Below are 19029 nucleotides of genomic sequence, written 5' to 3'. Positions count from 1 at the left end.
TCGGCTTAATAATGTTATAATTATAATTAATTATATTTCAACTTATTACAGTGCGTCTTTTGAGTGAACTCAACCTGAGGGACTTCTTCAAACCTCTTAGATCAAAATTCTGCTAATTGTATCTCAGTAATGTAAACAATACCAAATATGGCGATTTTGAATGTCCCCACTAGGCGGGGCTCTTTCTATCCCACAATGATTGCGTTTTCATGGCTCCCAGTTCAAGACAATGACCATGACCTTTCAATGGGGCAAGTTAGCATATGATCTCAAACAGTTGTCGATTTATCTCTATTTATCTGTCTTTTCTTGTGAATTTCAGGAATTATCGCAGACAGTGACTGAGTGGCTCATTGTTGCTGTCCTTAAGTTGTGGTCTGTCTTGACAAAATTTGATCAGATACACGCTACACCCAGTACAGACTAGTTTTTGGCTCCTGGGTTTCACAAGTGCATGTTCAACCATAAAATCCATTTCACATAGTACTATCTAGCTATAGCAGTATCCTCTGGGCACATGAATACAGTATGTGCAGGGTTTGACACATTGAAATCCAAGCTGGGCTGCTTTTTATTACAGTATTATCCACATGGTGGCGTTGCAGCATTTAGCATACTCAGCTTTCTTTGCCCCTTCATCATTCTATAACCACAGTGCAGACAGAACTGCAGATTTGTCTGTTAATGCTTTGTGTACTGTGGGTTGCAACATCAACATCAAACAGTGATTCTTGATGTCAGAACGCTCTGGATGATTCGGGGAGTAAAACTACGTCTGTAGATGCTTCTTCACTCTATTTCGTCTTCTGCTGGGCCTTCTTGATGATGCTGGCTATGTTCAGATCTCACTTAAGGTCAATAAGAATTAGTTCCCTGGTCATATTATAATATTTAGAAGAACAATTTTTGTTGTTGGCATTTAAATCATTGAGATGTATCTTTGCTGATTTAATTATAACAGACTTCTTCAAATACTATGCAACTGAGCATTGTATCAAAGAGATGTCAGGGACCCCTGTGGTGAGTGAGAATTTGCACACCAGCATGCTGATAAATTGCTGATGGAGAAAGGCGATCAGGTCCAGTCGAATTTCTTTTTTTTAGCCTTACCAAAAGCAGTATGGTGAAGGCATATTTGCAGGTGGGAATGGATACCGGGGTAACAGAAAGGGGCATCATTCTTCATCGGATTCAACTCACGTCAACACTGTGGTGCTAAGCTTTTCACTGTGTCTGTGTATGTGTGAGCCATATTAAGCAGCCTCCTTTATCTCATCCCCACTGACATATGAGGAGCAAGACTGGAAACCACTGATCTGTTACCACAAATGCGTCTCTCGATTTGACTCGATATGCTGGATTGGACTGACACTATTGATGCACTCCGCTGTTGTTGATCTATGTCTCTCTATTGGTTCAACAATCATGTATAACAGATAAAGTTTACAGCCTAAAACATGGCAGGTTCTTCAGGTTTGAGAGGTGAAATGCGTCAGGGTGATTTCTGTGCAGGTTCTGCTGCTGAAGTTAACCCCTCTCCTCACTGAGGACTCATCTTAGAAACTTCACTTGAGCTAATAAAGTAGCGGAATGGCCCTTGAGATGAGGACAGCTTTCTCCCAAAAGGGAAATGGCAAGGCCAAGTGGACAGGGGCTTGCTAAAACTGGTACTAAACTGGGCGGTTAGTCTGTTTGAGGGGACCTAATGCTAAACCTGATGGAGGAAAACAAAATCAAAATTTAAAGCTGTACTGCTGGTACACCCCACTGTCTTCAGCAGGTTCGCTCATTTACCTTCTGTCATGGAAGCCACTGTCAATCATGGCCTGACCTGTCATGACCTGTGACTACCCATGGACATCAAATGCCACAAATGGTTACTCCAAAAAAAATTTATAATCATGATAATAATGAAAAAATAATTATTTGAATGATCTTTTAACATTTTTGAAACATTCTGTTTATTTTAAATCTATTTATACGCCTGTTTAGCCAGTGAAAAATATGATCTTCACATGTTCTTGATGTTTGTTGGACAGTGACTTAGACTTAGACTTAGACAGACTTTATTGTCATTCAAATTTACACCGTACTGTGCGCATTAGAACAAAATTACGTTGCATTGGCTCAGAGTAGATCGAGGAGAAAAGAAAAAAAAATTATAAGTAATACAATGTAGTGCAAAGTGTAGTGCATATGTAAACATATGAACATCAACAGATAAATCAATTTTAAATACGTATGTATTGCAGTGTGTTGCAGTGGAGGTCCCAGGTATGAAGTAATCAAAAAGGAGTTGGAGCAGCATTTAATTTAGAGTTCAGCCGTCTTATGGCATTTGGGAAGAAACTGTTTTTGATCCTGGTTGTTCTGCTTCAAAGACTTCTGAACCTCCTTTCAGAGGCCAGCAGCGAGAACAGTCCAGGTGGGGGTGGGAAGGGTCTCTGTTTATGTTCTGAGCTTGTCAGACAGCGACTTGTCGCAGTGTCCTGTATGGGAGCAAGTCAAGTCCCAATAATTCTCTCATAGGGGAGTAAGGAGATTTATTGGGGTAATAGAGTGGATGTTTTTGACGTTGTAAATGAGGTGACCCGGATCCGGGTTTGAACCACCAATCAGCCGTCCATGGAGTTACCACTGCGCCATCTACTGGAACATTTACATTCTCAGAAAAAAACAATGTAAACTGTCACTGAGGCAGAGCCCCTCTTGTCACTGGGGTGGTACATCTCAGTAGCTTTATTCAGGGAACATAACTGTACCATAATCCACTGAAATGATATTTTTATTATTTTTAAGTTGTGTTGACTCCACACACCCCGTCTCGTCTCCAGGCTTTTTATTTTATTGTTCATTAGGTTATGAGTAGGTGCAAATACGTACTTTTCAAAAACATATTTAAGACACAAAACTGAACCCTAAAACAAACTGATGTACCTCTGAGGATACATTTGCATTGTTATTTTACATCTACATCTTATTTGACACGCATTGGGACATTAGTGCTCTTTGTGAATGAGCTCTCGTCAGCATAACTGGCCGATTTTGGCAAGACCAGTGTCCAGTGTCAGTGTCCAGCACAGTTTGGAGGTTTCCCTACTTAAACACACCCACTAAACCTGCCAATTAACAGATAAATGCAATCAGGTGTGTCTTAGTAGGTAAATCACCAAACACCGGCCCTCTGGACCAGAGCTGTGCAATCCCTGGTGTTATATGAGGTAGCGCAGGTTTCTGTCCTGTTTCAATCTCAGTTAAACTGTTGTATAAAATCATTATTTTGCTTGGGCATGCTACTCTGCAGCCGTTGGATTTGAAGTAAAATTATTTTTTCAGTGTCAAATGTGGGCTGGAGGTTAGGGAACTGGCCCTGTGACTGGAAGGTTGCTGGTTCGATCCCAGGTGCCGACAGCACATGACTGAGGTGTCCTTGAGCAAGACACCTAACCCCCAACTGCTCCCCGGGCGCTGCGGATTGGGCTGCCCTAGTGTGTGTGTCTATTCACTAGTGTGTATGTGGTGTTTCACTTCATGGATGGGTTAAATGCAGAGGGTTAAATGGTTCCCTGCTACACAAATAAAGAGTGAGACAAACATCTGGAGCCACCCAAATATCTGTAAGAAATTTTATGATGGCAGCTTATAGTATGGTGGACACCTAGTATATGTCGCAAGTAAGTAAATTTTATTTATACAGCACATTTAAAACCAACATACAACAACAAAAAGGATTCCCACCTTCCGAACACCACTACCACACATTCACACAACAGTGCCTCAGTCCACAGTTCAACGACTGCTGAATGCTAATCGATAAAAATGTGTTTTAACTTTTTGTTTTAACAGTCACAGATGACTGATGCCTGATGTCCCCTTGTTGTTTAAGACGAGACCGAGGAACAGTTAAAAGCGATTGAGATGCAGACCTTAAAGATCTTGACAACGCATATATACAAAGCATGTCCTCAAAACATGCAGGTGCCTGACCCGTCAAAGCTTTGAAAACCATCAATGCCATTTTATATTGGAAATACACCCAGTGGTCTAAAACACAATGGTTACAATGAGATCAATATAACATTGAATGTTTTATAGATATTTGGGCGCTTCAGCTGTTAGTAAAACATCAATTAGAAGTCCTTCATCAAAAGAGTTTTTTCCTTTGCTTCATTTAGTTTGTTGACTTGATGAGAATGGTACATTTTGACAATTTCACAATGTTTACCACAGAAAAAAAAACTCTTTTATTTAACAAAAGTGAGGAAGGTTCAGTTTGTAATAACGTGGTTATTAGTTATATTGGTTAGTTTTGGTTTTAAACTATGTGAGTTTTATTAACACTAATGTTAACAATAATATTTATTCGCATTAATATGGAATACACGAAATATCGAAGATCGAACCGAAGGTTCACCTCAGAATCGGAAATCGTATCGAGCCTGAACCGATGTACCGTAACGCTCCTGGTCAGCCATATTACGCAGAGTCTCCTCCATCTCACCCCCCACTACCACCACCAACTTCAAGACATGCGCACGTCAAGCCGGGCTGTGAAGGCGATTAAAACCTCCTAAATATTCCCGTTCTGCTAGAAAAGAAGAGCCGAACCGACAGCGAGCAATATGGAGGCCGTTAAGGCGTTTAATGGCGAGGTTTGTATGGAATTCATTCATTAAAAACCCGATATTTTGGCTTTATTCGGTGTTGCGGTCTGCAGGCCGGAATTCAGTTCAGGGACTGTTGCTGTTGGCTAGCTAAGCTAACCAACAGGCTCGCTAACCTAGCTAACGCTAGTTAGTGAAGGTTATTTAACTGTAACGTTGCTTGTATTTCCACCCACATAGTCCAGACGTTTAAACCTGGACGGCTGTTATAAGTTGGACTTAAACAAATGTTCTTTAAGCCGTTCAACGCCGCAAGGGAGCCTGCTAGCTTAGCATCTGTAGCACGGTTAGCTCAGCTAACGTTAACGCTAGCTACCGTAGCTAACACAAAAAGACGCAGCCGTAGCCTAGCAGCGACGTGCTAACGTTTTATTTCATCGGAGTAATTCTCTCCGTTATCATCTGGGGAAATTTGCTCATCGTTTTAGTCTTTGTTGCAGCAGAGTCCGTTAATCGGCCGCGTTTACACGAAGCTGAAGTCAGCCGCTTATTCGAATTCGCCCGTTCCGCCTTAAACGGTGCAGCGGTGTAGCTCAGGCTCCAGAGTGTAACTGCTGCACCATTTAAGGTGGAACGGGAAATTCTAACAAGAAGCCGGTGAATAGAAAGCCATCCTCAGCCACGCTGCGTTTATTAGGCTTATGTGGGAGGTTTAGGTTGGATGGCTGGATGGCAGCATCAAGTGGACAGCGTCGCTGTATGGCTTTTTGTAACGCGCGTTTCATTTTGAAGAGATGAAATGCGGGATTGAACAGCACGTTTGACGTGAAGATGCGCTAAAATAGCTGGAAAAGTCCATTTATGATGCGCTGACATCACGACTCGAGCGTTTCACCTGTTTGCCGCTGCAAGTCAGTGAGCAGTAACTTGTATCAGTGAATCTACGCACATGAAAACGATGGTTCTTCAGTAAAGGGAGTATTAAGATTAATGTTAAGTGACCCTTATTAGTCCCACAATGGGGAAATTTCACCTCCGCATTTGACCCAACCTTGAAGTGAAACACCACATACACTCTAGTGAGCACACACAAACTAGGGGCCAGTGAGCACACTTGCCCCGAGCGGTGGGCAGCCCAATCCGCAGCGCCGGGGGAGCAGTTAGGGGGTTAGGTGTCTTGCTCAAGGACACCTCAGTCATGTGCTGTTGGCGCTGGGGATCGAGCTTGCAACCTTCCAGTCATGAGGCGGGTTCCCTAACCTCTAGCCCACGACTGCCCCAGTAGTTCTGTTTAGAACCAGAGTTCTGTGTGGAACCATTTCATGCGTAAATGCGTCTTTGCATGCTGAGATGTTTCTTCAAGTAGATGTATATGGTTCTGTACATAATCTTTTTTGAAAATAATTCTGTATATTGCTAAATTAGTACTTTTGTAACAATAGCAGAACCTTTTTAGGTGTTAAACAGAACCGTTTTCAAGTTCTGTATAGAACCATATGCAACATGTTTGCCATCAATGTGAAGAAGCATTTAAGCATGGAATTTTTGTATATTGAGCTCATGGTTCCAAATAGAACCGTTCCCTTTACTCAAGATCCCTAGAAGAACCGTGCTTTTAAAGAGGGGGAGGCGGGGGGGGGGTAAAATCACCCCACAGGTCAGGATTATGGACATGAAAAGGAGTTGAGCCACATTTTCCTTGCAGAACCCCTTCAGTCCTTGTGGTTTCTCAATCCTGTTCCTGAAAGACCTTATACTGTACATCTCAGTCGTCATGTCAGCATGTTCACGTCAGTGTGATTGTGATTTTTAACATTACCTTAAGGTCGAACAACCTTATTAGCTTTATGCTACTGACTATCTAACTTCTAAGCACAGCTGATCATCTAACTTTATTTCACAAAAATATGGGCCAGTGTTTTCCATTCCTGCTCTTGGATACCCTGTGCGGTTCATATTTTAGTGTCTCCTTACTGTGACATACACACTTTAAACTCACAAACTAATGCATCTAGCACAAATGCAAAAATGATTCGTGAACGGGAGAGTCGTTACAGTGGACACACTCTCTACCAGTTAGGATGATCTTAAAACCGAGATGCTTTAGGGAAGTTGAGCCCACCTCATTGACTGTAATGCTTACTCTACCGTGTGAAACTGGCCCAAGATTCAACACATCAGCTCACTACCAATCTGGGCCCAGATTCAACACATCAACTCACAACCAGTCTGGGCCCAGTTTAATACATCAGGTCATGTCCAATTTGGGCCCAGTTTAACACATCAGCTCACGACTAATTTGGGCCCAGTTTCACAAATGCAGCTTATTGCAAAGATGGTTCCTAAACAATACAGTGAGAATTACAGTGAACCCACTCTCTACATGTAGGGATGATCTTAACCATAGGAACCTTTTGTAAAACTGGGCCCAGATTGGCCATGAGCTGATGTGTTGAATCAAGCCGGGAAAACACTGGGATACACTGCATTTAATACTGCTATTTAGAACAGGGCTCTCTGATGTTGAATAATCGCAGGGTGAATTAAATGGTTGAAAACAAACCAACAGGACATCAGACCCTGGCTTGGTGCTTTCCCTTTTTTCCATTGGCCCATGATCCTGATTGATAACTGTTAAAAATGGTCTTATCTGACAATACTGCTGGTTTTAGACTCCAAGGTCACGATCTCTTATTTCGCCTTGTAAGGTGTTCTTTGGGCTTAGAATATCAGCCATTTAGGTGGTTTAAAACGCCCATCCTGATGTGCCAGTTAAAGTTTTTTAGGACTTGTACATGCAGTGTGCTGCCTGGTCTAGGGGAGACCTGTTGAGTGGAATTCATGATATGATTTGCAGATATGCTAAAGGGAAACTGTAATCTGACTCTGTTGTGAGCTATTATGTCAGTTACCGTAAGCTGACCTTCCATGGAGCTGTCTTGTAATCAAATTGGTGTCTCTCTTTTTCAGCTGTACTCTCTGAATGAATACAAGCCTCCAATCTCCAAAGCAAAGATGACCCAGATCACCAAGTCAGCAATTAAAGCTATAAAGGTAAGTATATAGATAAACAGATGTAGAAAAGAAAACTGTAGGATTATGCACCATTCCCTTTTCTCAGATTTTCTCCAGGCATCTTAAAAATTGCCATACAACAGTAATAATTGATGAACTAACTTAATTGGTCACATCTTGTTGTTTGTTGAGCTGTAAATCCCTAAATATTTACCATCACAGATTTCACTGTGGTCAGGGCAGTGTGCAGATAATTATATTTATTACATTAGTGTAGTACACTCAAGTTCTACATGATAAAGATGTCTGTATCCACAGACCTCCTGCTGTGGAATCAACCCACCTGTTGGACTTCTTTTTTCCTTAGCAAATTACAGTTACGTTGGGCGTGATTTTTAAAAAAAAAAAGAGAGAGACAGGGATTATAATAACCATTGAAGTCCAATTAGTCTGGAACCACCCACATTTCTGTAAGACCTTTTGTGTTGGCAGCTTTCGGTATGGTGGAGAGCTGGTCTATCATATGTAATAAGTACACCTGGTGGTCTTATAAGTAATGGTTGTGATGAGATTAGTCTAACGTTAAATGTCTTACAGATATTAGTTTGCTTCCTGGCCTTTGACCCACCATATAGTTGGTTGTGACCCAATCGCAGTGTGGTGATGGCTAGTTCAAGCTTGTATCATAACCTGTTGGTAAAACGTCAGTCACACCTTTTTCAGCAAAAGTACTAAATATTTCATTGAGGTTGTTTAAATTACTCTAACATAACTAGCTATTCTAACTAGGAAAGAGCTGGCCCAAATTAATTTAAAGGTCCTGTATCCTACATTTTCTGACCTCTTCTTATCCTTTAGATTAAACATTTTTTTTGGCTGTGCTGTATAGCATCTCCGTCAGAAAAGCAGTCCTGAGTGAAACGCTTCTCATAACTTCATTGTAAATGCTGCTGTAGACTGAACAGGCAGGTATATATGAGCAAATGCGTTATGACGTCATAAAAACAATACATTTAAAACGGCTGTTAAACTTGTTAAATTAAAAAAAATGTGAAAGAATAGTTTCATTGTGAATTATAACCCTGAGGGAGCTGGGCAATTGTGTTCTTCATGAATCATAGAATTCAGGAATAGACTGGATTTTGACAGGTTTTAATGTTAGGCAGACGTTTTTGCTCACAGTGGAGCTGTCACGGCTGTCCTGATGCCACTGTATTGAAACTGGTGGGACTCTGTATTTGTGGAACTCCAGGTGGCTCGTGCAGGGATCAGTAGTGAAGTTGAGATCTGAGTTTTTAGGAGACAAGCTAAGCAAATGCAGCTTTTCTAATGAATTGTTACAGTTTTAACTGTAAATTATTTTTGAGATTGACAGCAATTCATTAATAAAGCTAGGGCTCAGAGCATCTCTCTTTTCTTTATGTGTATCTTCAAACGTGGACAGTGTCTTTGTGTTGGGTGCTCAGTGTGCCTTGGCTAACCTCCATGGCTTTGTTCCTTTTACAATAAAGGTAACAAACCTAGAAAGACTTCTAAGACGAAACATAGTGTCTTAGCTTTTTTTTTTTTTTTTTATTAAATGCTTTGTTTTTTGGAGTCCGTTTGGTGTGTTTCTCTGAAGAGACTACTTTTTTGTTGTTGTTGTTGTTCATAGGTGAAACGTATTAGACTCTGTGTCAGTGATGGCAGGCTTACAGTCTATTGATACCGTTTCCTCTAGGGGTGTCAGACTCAACAAGTCTGGGCCATATTAAAAAATGTCATCAAATGGCCATTGCTTATTCAAAGTATGCAGAAACATCAACAGTAAAATACAGGCACTTGTAGTAGACCTTTAACTATTACATGAGCACTTGAAATATTCTAAATTTAAATGTCCCCAGATGTCTTTTAAAGCTACCTATATGCTTGAGCTGGACACCTGGCATCCTTTCTTTTCTGCCAGTTCATTAAGAAATGGGCTAAATTACCAAGCTGCTGAGCTGATGTTAAGTGTTTATAGTAGTTGAACTGCAGCTGAGGTGGATTTTAGTGATATGACTGATGTGGAATTGCACAGTATTGTGTAGAACTGAGGCGCTGCCCCACAGACTGTTGTGGGGGTTCAAGAGTCAGAGCACGTTGTGTTGCAGGGATTGTAGTGTAGCACATTGTGAAACAGGCTTATATTAATAGAAAGTTAAAATACTTTTGTGGGCTGGATAGGATTGTGTGGTGGGCCTAATATGACCTGCAGGCCAATGCCCAGCACAGTTTGGTGATATTCCTACTCTCAGCATAGCAACTAAATCTGACAATCCATTGAATGTTCACTGAATCTGGTGTATTTGTTGAGGAAAATCACCAAACTGTGCTGGACTGCAGCCCTCCAGGTCTGGAGTTTGTCATCCCTGCTTTAGACTGTTAGTATACCATATCATAGAGAATAATGCTGAGTGCAGATTGTGCAGGTTTGTTAAATCTAATTGCATCTTTCCCTCTCCTCACTTCATTAATAGAGCATGGAAAACATGCATCTTGTGTATTTATATGGCTATGTTGTTCAGTAGCTAGCCTATAGATTCTTGGTATTTAAATGCCATCATAATTAGCAGAAGTGTCAAAATACATTTTGTAAAATAAGTTTTAAGAGAGAAACATTTAAAAATATCAGCTGTCTGGACAAGAAACATGTCATAGATGTCTTGCAATTCAGACAAGTGTAGAAAGCTCATCAGAGAATGAAAGCTAAAGGTCTTAACAAAGGTTTGATTTCTATTCATTGTTAATTCACAAAGGAGCAGTTTCATGTTTTTAACCCTGACTAATTGTAATTTATAGAATTCTATGTAACTTTAACTTTCACAGACAAGTTATTGTTGAAAAACGCTAAATGATTAAATAATTAAGGGACATTTTTTTTGGTGTACTGCAGCCTCAATTTTGCAACCTGAAGACAGTTTTCATGAAATCATCTTGGGACTTGGGAAATCAATCAATCAATTTTTTGTTTTCTCTGTTGTTACAGACCTAATTCACCTAGGGCTTAATGAAGGGCATAATGAGTTTAAGCTGAGGTGTTTGAGAAATCAAAACACATAAAATGCATGGGGCTCCAAAGATCAGACTGAAAGCCACTGGTTAAATCACTCATTTTCTAGACTTTATGAAAGTGAACCGTGCATGTAGGGCAGCTTTCATTTAGGGCAGCTTCCGCTTTGTGTGATAGCTGAGGTTGTCTTGCTGCTTGTGAGCGTATATGTGACCTGTGGATTGCTGTGCTTTTGCTGCCTTGTTGGGGAACCTGTGCAGATCTACTCTGCTGTGTAGTAGTTGATTTATCCATATGTGTTACAAAATTATAATGTATTAACAATAAGGAATATGTACTGATGTTTGGGGCTACGAACTGCCTCATACAGGTCACATCAGGTGTCAGGAGAGTTGTTATTGAGGTGTGCAATGCCACATCACTCCTCACCGTTAAGAGGTGACCTGATTTCTTTGTGCTTTCCCTGTCATTCAGGCCTTCTGTAGGTGCTTCCTATCCGATTATTCAAACAGAATCGGAGCTTGAATGTAGCTCAGGATTGTAAGGTGTTCCTCCGAGCTGATGGACAGTATTCTTAGCTGGCCCATGTCAGGAAAAATGCTGGATATCAGAGGAAAAAAAGCCGTCTAACAGTCTAGTCTGAAATTTTGATTGCTTGAATTGCAACATAACAATAAGTAGATCACATAGCAGCAGCCACATGTAGCTTATCACAGGAACCGTAGCTAAATATTTATACGAGAATTAGTTTTTGTTTTCATTTTTGTTTTCAATTAATTTGTTTCAGATTGGTTGATCAGTATCAACCAATACTTCATTTGTTTCAGATTGAGTTGCAGTAGAGAAAAAAAGATATTTTAATTGATGAACTGAAGAACTATGATAGGTCAGTGTGAGGTCTCCAACATGTAACACATGAGCCTTTTTTTAGCTGATTTAAAAAAAAAAAAAAAAACATTTATTAAATTAGACACTTGGAATTTTCATGGTTTAAAACCTCACCTTAGACTTGAAGTATTCATGCCTTTTAGGTTCTGCTTAATCATGCCATTCAGGTCTTGAGTGTGCATGTTAGATTCTGCTGTTTAATCTTTTATCTTGATATAGTTTTGCCATGATGTGTTCTGTAGTTTGTAAACTTTTAAATACGTGGCTGGAGGTTGGTACTTGAACATTTGTTTTTTTTTGGTGAAGTCAGAAGTGGCACAAGTGAACATCTGGTTCTATCTAGTTATCCCATCACGTTCATAACATTTTAAATAAATATCGTTATTGTTTGCATCTGTGACAAGTGACTAAGGCTGTCACTGGCTCTTGAATTGTAAAAAGAAATTGTTATATAGTGAATTTGTCAAACGTTTAGCTTTGACACTCTGAGGTGTTGGGTTGCATGATGGATCATGCTGTTTGTCGGCTGGTCTTTGGTGTGAGCGTACTTTACGATGTGTCCTAAAGTTCTTCGTTCTTGGTTTGTACGAAAACTTATGAGTCTTTACTGTCCCATTGTCCTTCAGGATGTCCCAATGCATTTCACTGTATCTTGCATCATCCTGCCTCTAGATCGTTCCAAGGTTTGCTTGGGTATTTAACGCCGTGTCTAACGCACCTTGACAGTTCAGGTAGCATTCAATCAGAATACATATAACAATTGCTTTCAAATTCTTACTCAGATATTGAGAGTTGTCAACACATGAACACGTTTTTTTAACAGCTCCAGATCACACAGCAATCTTAAGCAGTTTCCTTTCAGACAGAAGCATCTGTACTGTGTAATGTCCCATTTGGCTCATTTGTATCAAAGCCATGCGAACACTGCATCTGTTCTAGCCTTCCCTCCACTGACCCACAAAGCAGTTTTCTAAGTAACAATGTTATTGCATTGTTAGCTGATTCCTTTTGTCCTGCTATGTTATTGTTTTGCTTTCTGTGAATAACACCTCTTTCCCCTTCCCTCAGCAGCTCTCCCAGCTCCCCCAAAGCACTGAAAGTGAAGCAGGAGGATGGGGCGTGAGAGAGTTTCAAAGTGATAAGGGAACCCCTAACCAGCTTAGGTAGGAGATGGGCTGTTTTAAAAGGAGGATGGAAGAAGCCAAATAAGAAATAACAAAAACATTCTGACATGTAGTTAGAAGTGAGGCATCATTTGGTTCATCAAGTTCATAAGGATGTCTTTGCTAGAGGGTTTAGAGCTCTGCTTAGCTGTGTGAGTTTTGGTGCTGGACTTTTTCTTCACAAATTAGTCAAAGTATATTTGGGTAAATCCCTTTGCTCAGGAACTGAACATTGATCACTGCAAAGGTGGTTGCCTTCATCATTGTAAGTGCTATGAGTAGCTGTCTGATTTGGGACAGATGTTGTTAAATGACTAATAACCATGTTGTTATAGGTTATTCTGTTTATTTGTTTTGTGTGCATATTTTTGTGGATTAATTGAACCACCTTCTAAGCCCTCTCACAGAAGCATGGTTTAGGTTGTTAACGGCTACTGTTGCTAATGTGCAGTGCGGTCAGAAAGTCTTCTTAGAAGTTGTAGTTACTTCACTTTGAGTGGCTTACTTTGCTTTGTATTTCAAATCTAGTTTAAACATGTAGGGATAATAGCATTTCATATACCCTCTTGGAAAGACGATGTCATTGCAGCTGGCTGCTCTGGGATTGGGGTGTGACAGTGTGCTTGACCACTGTTGAATGTATTAGAATTGGACCCGGCCAAGAGAATCTCTGCAGTGTATTTTGGCACTGTCATTCAGGTTACTATATTACAGATAGATGACTGGTTAATAGTGAATCATCAATTATTTTGGCTGTGTTTGTGAGGCTTCAGACAAAAGCACATGGTCAACATCCAGGAAACAGCCCTCGTCAGTCGCTGTACCTTTGAAGCAGCTTGTATGATCTTGATTATAGTACTGAACTTCTTCCAGCCTCAGCTGCGACATGGAAACAGTGAAAAGGAGTTTGAGGCAAAATGCCCTGCTTTGGTTAGCCAGCTGTTTTTTCTCTTTGTCTCAGAACCCAGTAGTGTAGTAATTATAGTTCATTTTATAGCAGTAATTAAATTGAAATGTCTTCTGTCTTAATACACCTGTATGTCCAGATTATTGTGTGTTTTATAAAGCCCTTTAAATAACTGATTAGACATTATGTGACACAACAGTGGACAAGAAACAGACCCTTCTGTCTCAGTAGCAAACAGAATATGGCTAGATGTACACTTCCCAAACTACATACATCACATGGCAGGGCTGTGCTTTGGTGGGAGATCCCTCCAGACTATAGCTTCATTTAACTCAGCTTATTTAAAAAGACTATTAGTTAAGTTAAAGTTCAGTTCAACTCAAAATGTTAAGCCAACCTGGTTACTTTAACCAGTACTGTTGGTAACGTTTTTAAGTTAAATCTTTTTTACAACGCAACAGAGTTTTCAAGTATTATTTTGTTTGTTTTTCTTTAGAACAGCTTTGCTGATTTGCCATAAGAATTTCCTAAAGCTGCTTTTTTTGTATTATATGCCCTTTAGCAGTCAGTATGTCCATGAAAAAGACATTTAGAAATGTTTTTATGCATCATCAGTCATCACCTTTTTCCAGGGCTGCCCGGTCCCACTCTGGAAAGTTCAGGTCCAGCACACCTGGCTCTGATACTCACATTTTTCTGAAGGGCTTTGTTAACTAGACCAGGTGTGTTAAATTTGGGTTGAAGCTAAACGCTGCAGGGTGATAGATTCCCAGGATCAGGATTATTCGTATGAAACTCATACTACACCCAAAAGTCTTTTGTATCTTAGAGCAACAGTAACATGGCTTAGAAGAGTTGTTACAAGATTGATCCTGCTGATTTTAAGCTGGGGTTCTTGGGCAGTTCATCCTTTGTTTCTATACTTTGTAGCTATTCAGGCAAAGAAGCCAGTGGCAGTGTATCTTCCACACCCACCCAGTTTATTTACTTGTAAGTTATTCTAGCTTGCATTAGCTTCCCTCTTACTGTAGAGCTCTTTCTTTTTCCCACTGATTTTTCAGATTCTGAGGCATTTTAATGCTTGGCTAAGTGGTGGCTTTTTTCTTTGATTCTTGTGATTTTTGAAGTCATTGTAATTTCTAGGTTTAATGGCAAAAGTCCTGATATTTTTTATTTTTTTGTGCTCTTCAATCCAATATGAATCCTTTAAATACTGAGCATTAGTGAATATCAGGTCAGATCCAATATTTTTATTTTTACAAGTAGTTCTACAAAAAAAGCCTACTAGCTAAATGGCAAATAAAACACTGAGATTGTACCTATTGTTTGTGTATGGCAATGCACCGGAGAAATAACAAAAGATCAGTATGGGATTTGGCTATAGAGTAGTAGTCGTAGATTTCCAGACTGTTGAGATGGGTCTGGATCAGTTCTACTCCCAGTCAATCACACAGAACTAACCAGATGTGCAATTTCACTTAATGCATGAGGTCATTTCTTTGCTTATTGGCATATATTTTGTTGAGCCGTACTTGGATATGCCTCGTTATATTCTGCTTTATTTACTTATTTGGCTGACGTTCACCCTATGTGGGCTAAATAAATGCATGAAACGTATTATTCAGCGTTTTCCGATCATGCATCCCTAAGAGTAATGTAGGCTAGACCTGCATCATCAGTGCGTAAGTTCCTCCAATGGTTGGAGTCACACATTTTAACTTCTACCCTTATCCTCTTAAATGGCCATGAGCTCTTAGCTGGCCCAGGCTTTAGTTTCTCACTCCTGTAATTTTTAAGAATAATTAGAGAGTTTATGTGCATCTATAACTCTATAAAAGCTACCAGACTGATCACATCTATTGCATCTTTTCCCTCATCTTAAATTTATTTACCTGTTCCTTTATTTCTGTGTCAGCATAAACAGAGAAAACAACTTTAAAGCTGAGTAGTGTGTGGTCCTCAATATTTCAGTCACCCAGAAAATCTGCAGAAACCAGTCAGATAATGAGGGATGCCTAGGCTTTTTATAATCTGTTAGGGCGTTAAGTCATGTAGTGCGTTCTTAGCCCTGGTCCTGGCGACCCACTGCTTTTCGCTCTTTTGTGTTTTCAACACAACTGATCCAACTATTCAACTCATTAACAGACCATTATTGAAGTGTTATTCATTTACAAACTTCATATATTGAATTTTATGTTAGTGTGTGTACATATATAAATGTAAATAAATAACACACATGCCTAATAACAATAATAGGCTATGGGCAGGCAGCCCATGTTATTGTTTTAGAAAGTTGGGATTTGGGCCTAATAAAGGTTAGAAACCTAAAGTATTGATTAAACCAGTAGCAAGCTTAAACCTAGTCCACGTAGCCTAAATTTCTAGCCAAAGACATGGAGTTATTTTGCCTAGTTTGTCTAGCATTACTGCACCAGTCCCTCAGCATGCTGGTGGTGCAGAGACAAAAACTAGTTTGCTTATTTGTTTGTTTATTTATTATTTCTCTTATATTACTCATACTCAACTTTGACGGCACGCCTCTTCATAACGTTGTTGTTGCCTGACAACAACAAGCAGGACACTAACATGATCTGTTCTGTGAATTGCTCAGAAATATGAGAGTGTCTTCTCAGTTTCAGACCAGAATTGAACAGAATATCTGTTATTGAGTAAAAGATGCATTAAGTTTGATAAATGATAAATGTTTAAATTCCAGTTCTGTCTTATGCTTCACAGTCAATATAAGACACTACTAAAGCAGACAGAATGTGTCTGATTGAATAAAAGATGCAAGTAATGATTGTAGTATAGTTAAGGTGATTGCTTTGATGGAGTATTTTTGAAGTGCACTGTGATGGTTATTGCTGATTGTAGTCACATAATACTCTACAGAAACGACTGAACTAAAGTAGAAGCTAAATGAGAACATATGTCTTAAGACGGAACTGTCAAGGTGACTGAGACTAGCGCCCTCGCAGCATTCTCATTAAAAATTTTTAATTTTAATTAATACAGGCTATGACAGATGAATGTTTACTGTTTCAGAGAGGGAGAGAATGTGCTGTTAGGGCCCTGTAGATACTTTAGATTTTTCAGGGTTTCAGTCCTGTCATTTCAAGCCGTGGTTGCCGCTGGTTACCAAGTGGTTTTTACTTCCCCTCTCATTTAAGTTTGGTTTACTACCATGACTTGACTTATGAAGCTAAATATGTTGGCATATTGGCATGATATGCTATAATTCCTGTATTCCTTATCTGTTTAGGATTTACAACATAATACCAGACCTCTTTAGAATCCAGTTTCTCAAGTTCAGCTGCAGTCAAGTGAGGATTAAATGACTTTTTGAAGATGGTTCAAAATTCATGCATCTGTGTTTTCTTGTGAAGGGACTGAGTATGATGGAAATCTATCCATGTTCAAAAGGTGTTATAACAGCGTCACACTATTCTTCAAGGGGACGTCCGCGCCCTGCATTAGACTCTCTGGGTTTCTCAAGAAACATGATTTTTAGTTCAATTGGATTAATATGATTATCTAAAATGCTTACACAAGTTAAAACTTTCTGTATTTGTTTCTTAGTTTGCCTCTTTTTGTTTCTTTGTTTAGAACAGCGCCTCTGTTTTTATGAATACATTTTTGAACCTGAGCAGCATCTGTTTATTACATTTTGGAGTATGTAACTATATATAACTCCACTACTCAGATTTATTTAGCATGATAGGGTTAATAACAGAGCAGCTTGATCTGTTAGGCCAAGTAGCACAACTTGTAGACTTCTGAGCTTGAACCTTTATGTGTCAACTGAAATAACTTGCAACATATGTTTTAGTAGCATGTCACTCTTCAAAGAAAGCAAAACAGTATTTTGCTTTGTTTTCTTGCCTGCTGTGTAGTGGTACTTACCAGCCTTTTCCCAATTATTTGCTTAACCTGTATCATATCACATTATTTGATTTATTTTTATTTTGTCTAATAATGGAATATGTAAAATTTAGAAGTGTTTGAAAACATCAATTCATAATTTCTGTGACCCTATATACCCCAAAAGAGAAAAATACATATAAAACTTTTGAAGTAAAATGGATTATAAAATTTAATTAGAAAAATATTTTCATTATTATTGGAATGGGGGGGGTGGAAACATGTTTGAAGGTATGGATTAAACTGGAGAAAAATAATCTCAACAAGTCAACATATTCGTACATAACCTCACGTTCAAGGGCTTAACTAAGAAAAGCATGAAGAAAAGCCACGTGATAAAACTGAGTGAAGAGGGTGAGCGAGTGGTGGGGATCAGAGCACCCACAAGTGTCTGTCCTACCGAACACAGATTAGGTCAAAGCGGTTATGCCTTTATGCAAATTATAGCCCATGGCAAAAATCATGGAATCGCCACTCTTGGAGGAAAATCTTTCAAATGTTTAATTTTGTAGAAAAAAAGTTAATCACAGACACATGCCACAAAACTTCTGCCGTTAAAACAATAAAAAAAGAAATAAATATAATTGTTGTAGTCAGTCACAATTGTGTTTGTAGATCAAGTAGAGGGAAAAAATATGGAATCACTAAATTCTGAGGAAAATATTATGGAATTGCTCTGTAATTTGCAGTTCTAAAACAAAAACCTGCATCAGTTTAAATCTGCTAGTTAAAAAAAAGTGCTCACACCTTGGAGGGCTGTTGTACAAAGTGGATTGACATGAATCATGGCTCCAACACGAGAGATGTCAGTAGAAACAAAGGAGAGAATTATAAAATTTCCTCAAGAAGGCAAATCATCATGGAATGTTGCAAAAGATGTTGGTTGTTCCCAGTCAGCTGTGTCTAAAATCTGGACCAAGTACCAGCAAGATGGGAAGGTTGTAAAAGGGAAGCATACAGGTAGACCAAGGAAAGCAACAACACGTCAAGATAGAAAACTTAAAGCAGTATGTCTTGAGAGAAAATGCACAACAAAACAAATGAGAAACAAGTGGGTGGAAACGGGAGTCAATGTCTGTGACTGAACTGTAAGAAATTGTCTAAAAGAAATGGCACGTACATACAGAAAAGCCAAACGAAAGCCATCATTAACACGTAAACAGAAAAGAACAAGCTTACAGTGGGCTAAAGAAAAGCAATCATGGACTGTGGATGATTGGATGAAAGTAATCTTCAGTGATGAATGTCGAATCTGCACTGGGCGAGGTGATGATGCTGGAACTTTTGTTTGGTGCCAGTCCAGTGAAATTTATAAAGGTGACTGCCTGAAGAAAACATGTAAATTTCCACAGTCATTGATGATCTGGGGCTGCATGTCAGGTAAAGGCACAGGGGAGATGAGTCATTACATCTTCAATAAATGCCAAAGTCTACATTGAAATTTTGGACACTTTTCTTATTCCATCAGCTGAAAGGATGTTTGGTGATGACATCTTTTTT

The 19029-nt window shown here is 39.3% G+C and overlaps 1 protein-coding gene across 2 annotated transcripts in view; it reads left to right on the top strand.

The window, feature by feature from the left end:
• The first annotated feature begins 4516 nt into the window (after positions 1-4516).
• The window catches only part of scaf8 (SR-related CTD-associated factor 8), a 33662-nt gene continuing 19149 nt past the window's right edge, over positions 4517-19029 (top strand). The window contains exons 1-3 of one of the 2 annotated variants that reach the window (XM_037541805.1): positions 4621-4652; positions 7575-7658; positions 12607-12701. Coding sequence is in view for 1 of the 2 variants with exons in the window: in XM_017715074.2 (XP_017570563.1) it covers positions 4623-4652; positions 7575-7658 (114 nt within the window). In the remaining variant the exon portion in view is untranslated. Of the gene's footprint in view, positions 4653-7574; positions 7659-12606; positions 12702-19029 lie in introns of both variants that reach the window. The other variant, XM_017715074.2, reaches the window with a different exon arrangement.

Source organism: Pygocentrus nattereri, chromosome 10 (assembly GCF_015220715.1).
Source record: "Pygocentrus nattereri isolate fPygNat1 chromosome 10, fPygNat1.pri, whole genome shotgun sequence".
In the NCBI taxonomy this organism is placed as follows: Eukaryota; Metazoa; Chordata; class Actinopteri; order Characiformes; family Serrasalmidae; genus Pygocentrus; species Pygocentrus nattereri.
The sequence above is the reverse complement of the archived record's forward strand: the minus strand, read 5'-3'. Positions and strand labels throughout refer to the sequence as shown.